The sequence below is a fragment of the Denticeps clupeoides genome, chromosome 17, assembly GCF_900700375.1.
Source record: "Denticeps clupeoides chromosome 17, fDenClu1.1, whole genome shotgun sequence".
In the NCBI taxonomy this organism is placed as follows: domain Eukaryota; kingdom Metazoa; phylum Chordata; class Actinopteri; order Clupeiformes; family Denticipitidae; genus Denticeps; species Denticeps clupeoides.
In genome coordinates this window covers 7,617,422-7,626,905 of record NC_041723.1, presented here as the reverse complement: position 1 = coordinate 7,626,905, position 9,484 = coordinate 7,617,422, and the positions used below count along the sequence as shown (strand labels likewise).

The 9,484-nt window shown below is 44.1% G+C and overlaps 1 protein-coding gene across 2 annotated transcripts; it reads right to left on the bottom strand.

Moving 5' to 3' along the window:
* Positions 1-1,318: 1,318 nt before the first annotated feature.
* rfwd3 (ring finger and WD repeat domain 3) lies at positions 1,319-8,692 on the bottom strand. Of its 2 annotated transcripts, none has more exons than XM_028958488.1 (13): positions 8,513-8,692; positions 7,712-7,992; positions 7,332-7,525; positions 6,807-6,859; positions 6,440-6,697; positions 6,270-6,361; positions 6,026-6,140; positions 5,633-5,858; positions 5,323-5,473; positions 4,497-4,673; positions 3,794-4,008; positions 3,466-3,683; positions 1,319-1,846 (listed from the first exon to the last, which is right to left on the bottom strand). In XM_028958488.1, exons 2-13 carry the CDS (start codon positions 7,888-7,890, stop codon positions 1,703-1,705), a joined length of 2,022 nt encoding a protein of 673 aa, XP_028814321.1. In that variant the 5' UTR covers positions 7,891-7,992; positions 8,513-8,692; the 3' UTR covers positions 1,319-1,702. The 2 variants fall into 2 exon arrangements, with proteins under 2 accessions (XP_028814321.1, XP_028814320.1); XM_028958487.1 differs by having other exon boundaries at positions 7,712-7,890.
* Between the last annotated feature and the right edge of the window lie 792 nt (positions 8,693-9,484).

Below are 9,484 nucleotides of genomic sequence, written 5' to 3'. Positions count from 1 at the left end.
GCGAGTGGCCGGGCCATAGAAATACACCGACTAGAACGGCGGGCTGGGAAGCGGCGCGGTCGCCAAGGGGAGGAGCCTCGTTCTCAAGACACTTACCACGCGAGCAGGCGTCTGTTTAACATATTTCTATCACACGCCGTCTGCACTGCCTTGTTGAAACGCAGAATTTCGCAAAACACGGCACGCATAGGCGAATAACGTGGCGAATTTACAGCATGCTTTTTCCTAAATTAACTAAATTCCCAATTTTTTTGGAAACAATAATATGTCGTCGTTATGGCGGTATTTCGTGCACGCCAGGCCATCATGATCCACGCTACTAGGGGGTGGCAAAGCACTGCACATTTTAACAAAATCAACTTAAATAAAGCATTTCCAGAAGAATCATGCGAAAGAACACTTCTTCAGCAAAACAAATACTGTGGACCGTTCACATCAGTGTATACATTTATTTATATAATGGTTATATTGTCTCACAAATAAACTAAACTGTATTTATGTCAAGTATAATGTCTAATTCTTCCTTAAATATGCCAGATTAATTTCCCAGTAAGCCATAAATAGTTTTGCTGTGAGCTACGTTTGCATATCCGTACACAGCTGCGTTAACAGTTGTGTCCTACTGTGCATCATAATCTGTAGTGTGTACTCCTTACTGCCAAGGGTCGGCATCCAGGCCGTAAACCAAATAAATTAATGAATACCTGCATCTGTTGAGTGCAGATCTCACAACACTTCCCCTATAAAATTACACAGGTATTGCAGCCATATACATTTTGCAAATTTTTGAGTACATGCAGAAAAACCCAACACAGAGAACGTAGGATATGGACTGCGGGTGTATGTACAAACATACATAGTTAACAGCAAGTATATTTCTGCCATTAGCATCTATACTGTGCATCGTAATCAGTGTACTCCTTACCACCAGGGGTCGGTGTCCAGGCCATAAACCAAATAAATTAATGAATACCTGCATCTGTTGAGTACAATCTCGCAAAACTGCACTTAAAAAAAAAATAAAAATTACTCCAGGCATTGCATCCCTATCCGTATCAGTCAGTTTAGAGTATGTGCACAAGTTAGTTAACAGCAAGTATATTTGTTTATTCTTTAAAACACTGTTTATTGTTATCAAAATTTAGAAAGCCATGTCGATGCATCCCCAGTCAAAACTTTAAACTGCTCAAGACTGATCACATTCTAGAGTTCAGTTGTTTTCTTTATTTTTCAAAAAGGCACGTACACAGACACACTTTAGCAAAACGACATGTACATATTTACACCTGCCACAGGGGGGCAAAAAAAAAAAAAAAAAAAAAAAAAAAAGTATGAAAAAATAAAGCAGACACTTTCAAAAACCTTTAAGACTTATTTATACTAACTTCACAACTGCTACACCCATAAAACCAGCTGTGACTAACGCAGAATATCTGGCTGCCGAAATTCCATATTCCATGAAAATGAAGGAATCCTGATACGCATTGTAATGTGATGAATTATAAAGCGGTAGTACTCAGAATGCATCCAATACTACATCCCCATTGTTGTTTTGAATATGAAAAGAAAAAATAAGGGTCGTCCAGAGACCTTACGCATGACATTATTGCTGTGACAGACCAATCAGTTCTAAGGAAACACCGAACTTCTGACGCTGACTCTTCTCGTAACAGCTTCCATGTTCTCCATGGGTGCCACCTTCTCATTCCCACTTGTAGACCTTAAGCATCTTCTCTGTTAGGGAGGCAAGGTAGTGACCCTGGTTTACTTCAAACGGACAAATGTCCAGCACAGGCAGATCGGCAGGAAGTTTCTGCAGAAGAGCCCCGCTGCCAGCATCCCAAACCTGCAGGGAAACAGAGATTATTTACAGTACTAGATGAGGTCACATGCAATGAATCGGATCCGAAACCCCATGAAACAATTGGAAATGATTATTTCATAAGTTAGAAAACAAACAGATTCACTCCCTCAGATGAAGATGTGCAGTGGAAAATTCCTGCTCAGCGTGTGTTTCTATTCATAGCTGCATGCGTTCAGCACATTTAAATAAGCATCTTGAAATATACACAATAATAATAATAAAAAGATCACACACACAACTGCCTCCACACAGATAAATATATATTAAAAGCAAAGTAATGAACTGTAACAGAGAGTGAAGTCTGCAGGAAAGTGCAACTCTCCCACTGTGTGCTGCTATTTTCTGCATAGTGCAGATACTTTTCAAAACCGCCAAGGCCAACGAGAATTTAAATGAAGGTCTGCATGATGCAAAATAATTACAGCCTCTGTCACACCGCATTGTGTGCACATGGTCTGTTTTCTTGCAGACCAAAATAGACTCAAAATGACTTTAGGTCATGATTTGCTGCAACACAACATATACCCAAGATATTCCCAGTTATTTCATCCTATCCATCACTGTAAACATAGCCTATTTGATGCTGATTCGTCCAACAATATGGCTGTTATTTAAGGTTATTTCTACCCATTTGTGGGTAAAAGACTTCAAGGTGAACAAATAACCACAGTCTGGGTTTCGTCCTCTGTGTTGCTGAAAGCAATTTGCACAGAAAGACTGATAAACACAATTCAATAACTTATCATCTCAGCTCCTTGTGAATTAACAAGCCTGAGACAGCTTTTGTGCAGCTGAGTGACTTTCTGATAAGGCAAGAAAGCCATTACTCGTACATTGAATTTAAATGGTTGCTCAATATTTACATTCTAACTATATTACAAACACACTAATAACATCTTTAATAATTTTAAGGTGTCCATAGTAGAAATATCCACAAAGACTAAGGGGGAAGGACTGGGGAGTACTGGGGTACCATGAACCATGCTTATACATACAGCACTATTCGTTATTGGTCCGTTCATCTCAGTGGTATAGCTGTTTGTGGTGGCCTGTCTTAAATTTTAGTCTAGTCTTCGCCTCAAGCGGTCACTTTAGTCTTTATACGTCATGTCCAGACTCATTTTAGTCTAGTAAAACCAGTTTCATAATTAAAACATTATAAACACTATTATAATCATTGTTACATTATAGAATGAATAATACACTAAATCCATTCCAGACACAGAAAACGCTCTGATTTGTTATATCTTTCGAGACACACTTTTAAAATTTTAAAGAAAGCGCATCCAAAGATCGCTCTCATATTTTCTCCCAGCCATCTGTTCACCCACCAGAAGTACCCTGAAATATAATTAATGCCGCGATTGCATATGGTGGAAGTGACGTCGTCTGTGTGACCGCATGGGAGATACAGGACGCAGAAACAGTGATATAATAACACAATTAAATGAGAAGAAATAATGTCTCATATTGTTTTCATCAATGGAAACTAGTATAGTTTTAAATTGTAAATCATATTTAGCCTCATAGTCTCAGCTCAGACACAGTGCCAGTATTTAGTGCTTAAGATGAAATAAATGGACCAGTTTAGAATCACTCACCATGGTGGAGTTGGAGGCCTCATCTCCAGCACACACTAGCATGGACCCATCTTTGCCTGGGTTCCTGAACACAGCATTTTTGTTGAGAAGCTTGCAGCAGGAGCCGGCAGTGAAGGTCTGTACCGGAACGCAGGAGCAGACGGGGACCCGTGTGTCGTCTAACTGAGGGGTCCGGTTGAGCTCCATCAGAACGCAGCGCAGGAACGGGTTAGAGCGGCCTGGGGAGCGGGCAGAGTTCTTCAGTCAAGTGGACCTTTCACACCTACGCCTCATTTGGAACCCCAACCACATGCTGATGACGTAACGGGGAACGAGCGTAGTGACCAACCTGGTCTGTAGGTCACCAGGCAGTGCCTGCTCTCTGGCTCCACCTGGATGTCTGTGCAGCCGCTTGTCTCCAAGGGCAACATGTGAGGGCGGTAAGTCGACCCATCTACCTGTTCCCAGAAGCAGGCACCTTCCAGCGAACCTGCTATCAGACCCCCACACGGGAACACGCTGGAGGCGGCACGGGGCACGTAGGTGAGAGACGCTACTGGACACCTAGATGAAATGGAGGCCAAAGATCAGCAGGGTGTGGGAGGATGTTCAGCCTGGACTCCAGGCAACGCTACGTAGGGGTGTCATTATTAACATTTGTTTCTTCAATGCAACAGATTACCATGTACATAAACTTAAACCCCTTTATAAAAAGGAAACAAAAAAGAAGGGATTTCTATTCACATATGTAGTCACATGATGGTAAGAAAACAAATGCTGTACACTAAAGACTGACCTCCAAGTATTACATTGTTTGCATATCAGTTATGGTCGTCTGCCTCAAGTGATGCACAGGTACTTTCACCACTGACTTTTTCCAGGGGGGAGCTATTTTTTGCCGCTTTTTTTGCTGTATTTGTAGGCATGTAAGGAACGACCACAACAGGCACAATGCTCTGGTACCTCTAAAAAAATTTTGGACGTTCTGGTGACAACCCCAATGCTAAGACGAGAAAAGAAATGGAACAAGACAGAATGGATTCATGGCACACCTGGACTGGTCTGAAACAAGCTGCTGCACATGGGTGCTGGTGTCCCGTGTATCGTACACCAGTACCGAGCCATTGGTCAGGCCAGCGTAAATGTAGTTGTTGTTGTCATGAGACCAGCAGCAGCTCCATACTGGCCTTTCAGTTGTATAGGTCTGCACCACAGTGTTGGTTAACAAGCTAAAACATACAAAACAATTAAGAAGAACTATTATAACCAGGGTTCTTACACATTTACACAAAAAGGATTTCCATGACTCTTCAATTACTCTGAGGCAAATTTTCATGACCATATGTTCTCTGAAATTTCTGTAGATTGTTAAACTAAACTTAAGACAACCATGAAAAGCTTCATTTCAAGTTCACGCAGCCCAAGTCAGAGTAAAACGACCTCCTTCAGGTTCGGGCAGAGATCATTAGCTGCAATTTACATGACTTTTAAAAGCAGACATGTTGCGGCAGAGGTGCTGGAATATGGAAGCAACGCACGCAGCACCACGTGACGTGGTTCACTACGTAAAGCCAGCAAAGATACTATAGACCTCTGCTAGTTTTAAACGTTGTAGTTGTACATGTAGAAGAAAACGTATCTTGCACAGTCTTACAGGAATTATATACTTTGTTATACATCCATGTGTCAATCAGATTTCAATTACTTTTCCAGAACTTTATATGTTTAATTCATATTCCAAAACTTGAAAAATTATCTTTTCAAATTCCATAACTTTTCCAGCTTTTAATAACTGTAGGAACCCTGTATAGCAAAATGAAGAGACTATGAAACCTACATAACGTCATTGTCTATCCCAGAGGAGCTGTAGAGACCAACCTGGTCAGTTTAACTGTGTTGTCCAGTGCTCCAGAGAGGAGGAGGTTGTCTTGATGCCTGCTAATGGAAAGTCCCCGGATCTGGGTGGCATGGATGGGAATGTACTGGCATGCCTTCAAGTTCACAGTGCTGATCTTCTTCACACCACAACCTGTAGGCATACCAAGGCAGGTTCCATAGTTTACCTGGGGTCTCTGAATCTAAATTTGGCACTGTAGCATGAATTACAGTTACATAACCTACTCATATCCCACAGTAAAATAATATATGCAAAAAAAGAAGAAGAATGAAGGAAGAATGAAGGCCTTACCAGGCACTAGCATGGGGTTAGGAGATGGCTGGGAGGCAAGCAGGCAGCTGAGGGGTTCACAGTAAGAAAGCACTCGGCACCCTCCTTTTGGAGACACAAGCACTGCCTTCGAAAAGACATAATGACCCCCAGAGGAAGACTCCTGTCTCTGGGATAGAGAGAAAGAAGTCCCCTGGGACTGAGATGAGCTGCCAGCTGTTGCCAGAGCTGCCAGTCTTCTTAGCTCCTGGGAAACAGGAAACATGTGAAGCTGCAATACTGTATGTCAAGAATTATTGCTTATTGTGAAGGCAATAAAAAAAAAATATATATATATATATATATGAAAATATGTCTAAATCATTTCTGACAACAAATGCTGATTAGCATCAAGCTTATGAGAGTTAAACGAACCTGTGCTTCCCTACGAAGCTTGCCATTCTCATCATTCATAACTTGCAGCTGTAGCCGATACTGTGCAGACTCAAGCTCAGCCTTTCTGCGCAATGATTGTTCCTCTTCAAGAGACCTACACACGATTAAACACACACACACAAAAAAAAAAAAAAGATCTGAAATTTACTTTATCTACATTGGACAAATATGTAGAAAACAAGTGGCAACCTGCAATAAACAGACCTAGTTCAGATGGCCCTACCTTTTCAGACTCTCTTGTTCACTGTTGTCCAGAGCTCGGACTTTGCGTGCATACAGCAACACTATATCAGTCCGTTTTGCCCTCTTATTGCACTGAAAGATTTAAATAAACCATTAAGTACAGCATGTCCTGAGCACATTGTAAATATGCACGACAGCAGAGACACAAACCTGTGGACACTTGTCTCCTTGACCTCTGAGCCAGCGGTCAATGCAGGTGTGACCAAACAGGTGGCCACAGCGCAGAGCGGCTAGCCGGTGGCCTCCGGATGTAGTCCAGGGCTCAAAACAGATGGTGCAGGTCTCTCCCTCTCCATCATCTCCCTCATCCTGCACTGCAGAAGGGGCAGAGGTACTGGGAGCAGGGGCGGGAGCCGCAGCACCAGCAGCAGGACATGGTACCAGGGAAGGCGCATGGGCTAGAGCAGACTAAACACATTCCCCATTACAAGTTCAGTATGATCAGCATTCAGTATGTTCAGTTATTCTTATTAAGAATTACTGGCACCACTGGACGGCAAAGTCATTCGTGATTTACCTCAGATACACCTGGCGGGGCCGGGAGCTCTGGAGCTGTGGCATCAGATGGTGCTGCAACAGAAATTACAATGAACCTGAAGTGATTGGCATTGTGAAACACTGCAGGAAAGCACACGGTGACACAACGAAATGGGTCCCATGCTTTTAACATATTAGCAGTGGGCAGCCATGACAGGCACCCGGGGAGCAGTGTGTGGCACCTCAGTGGCACCTTGGCGGTTCAGGAATCAAACCAGCAACCTTCTGATTATGGGTCCGTTTCCTTACCCGCTAGGCGGGTAATTACAGGTAGTTTAGAGAAAAAACTGAGCACAGATGAATGGCGAGAAAACAGTAATCACAAGCAACAGTATAACACGGGAACTATGTACTTAGTTATACATTCATGTGTCAATCCAATTTCAATAACTTTTCCACAACTTTATATGGTTATTTCGTATTACAAAACTTTTAAAGACCTGGAAAATTGTCTCTTCAAATTCCATGACTTTTCCAGGTTTTAATGACCGTAGGAACATCGTACCAGAATCCCTCACGTTCGGAAGAGGGCTGGGAGGAGGCTGTGGGCTCCCAGGCTCCTCCTCAGAATCACTGATCACCTCCGGGCTCCCGGATCCAGAGTTCGCGTCGCTGCCTGACACCAGCCGAAAGAGGAGGTCCAGGGGCCGGTCAGAAGAGAGGGCGGTCTGGTTTGGGTATGGGAAGCGCAGGCCCGGCCTGACACGGAAGAACACAGAAGCACTGAGTCAGTGAACCGCAAGGCTGCCGGATTATCTTAAAACTTGGCGAGGACGATAAGCAATTCTCCATTCTTGCAAACGGTGTAAGACAAATATAGTCACGTATGCAAAGTAGCATCTAGACACCCATACTGCACAAACCGGTAAAGGACAATGTACTGACCTCGCCCTGCGTCTCCTCCTTGTGACCTGGGTGGCCGGCTGAGCGGTCGTGGCCTGTGGTGCTGCCTCGGGCCTCCTGCTCAGCAGCCACGGCGGTAGAGTGGAGGGCAGAGCCTCTCTGCCGCCCGGCGAGTCCGGAACGACGTCCGGCAGGTACACGTCTAACTCCATCTCCTCCATCTGAACGTTTGGGCCAATAATATGACGTGTTTTATACGGAACAAGTTGCGCGCCTGGGCCCCCCGACTCTGCTCCGCGGAGCTTTCGATGCTACAACCATGTCTGCAAAAAAAAAAAAAAACTCTGACCGCGTAAAGAATCGGCGTAAAGAATGCACGCTCTGCATACTCCGAGTCTTTGACTGACGGTACGTCAAACGCTCTATATTACTTTGCAACCATTTTTTGGCAGCCAGGTAGCTAGTAGGCTAAACAGCTAGCGTACTGCCTAACAACGCCAAACGTCGAATTAGCTAAGACAATTTCAAGCAGTGCTAGAGACTAAACTCCAATCAGAATGTATGCATTTACTTATTTCAGTCACCACTTGGTGACAACTTCGTGACGGCGAAACATCGGCACGTAGCTAGCATAACATAGCACGACTTCCACTCGGCTTCTATTTCACATCGGACTGCTGAGGGTTTTAAAGTCGCGCGGTCCCTATAAATAAGCGGACCCGCTTGCCTTCCACAATAAACCACAGACCATCAAACGCGCTTGTTATCAGTAGCCTCGATGTAACGGTAGCCAACGTTTCATGGGACGGACATCTCGGCCAGCACCTCTCGATTAGCGCTTACCTTTAAAACGCGGTCCCCTGATGCCGTCGAGCAGATCACATTATTTCATTATGGCCGCTTTTCGCGACTCGCCAGAGTCACGCCTGCCGGTGACAAATTGTCAACCTTTGGACTTGATTTATCGCGTAACTCCTCGGGTCGAATATACCCGCCGTTCTGTTCCTCCTTCGCCGCTGAGCCCTGCTGTTCGTCCGGCGGGCGGGACGGTTCCGCTACTGACCCCTACCGGCGCGGAGCAGACAGCGCCAAATACAACCCACCACGTTGGTGCAAGTGAAAGTTTGCACACCCTCAGCCCCACCCGTCAAACAGCAAGGAGAAAAAATAATAATAATAATAAATGGGGGAAGGGAAGCAGTCTCCTCTCACTGTTATAGTATTTTTCTTTGTATACATGCCAATGATGGCCTTAACCTGGATGATTTTTTCATAATCAATAAATGGTGACCATATCTCCTTGAACTTTTCCTGGCGATTAGCTTGACTGCATCACAGTTTTTCCAACTGCAACATGGAGAGCATTTCCTTGATCCAACCACTGAAGGCGGGGGGCTTGTCTGATTTCCACAACAGCAGAATAAGTCTTCTGGCCATTAATGAGGCGAAAGCTACCACCTTGGCTTGAGATATCGTGAGAATTATATCTGGAGGGGGGACCCCAAAAATAGAAATGTATGGTGTAGGTTCAATCGTTCTATTACATAAAGATGACAAGACTATGAAAATATTTTCCCAGAAACTGTAGAAAGACTGGCAGTTCCAGAACATGTAGCCTAAAGTAGCTGGCCCTTGGTGACATTGTAGGCACTCCGAGCTGGTATTAGGAAACATTTTTGCTATCTTATCTGCTGAGTAGTGCAGACGATGTAGTACTTTAAACTGGATCAAACATTGTCTTATACAGACTGAGGAGGTATAAATAGCTTCTAGGCACTGTTGCCAGCTCTCACCCGTAACTACAACGTCAAGATC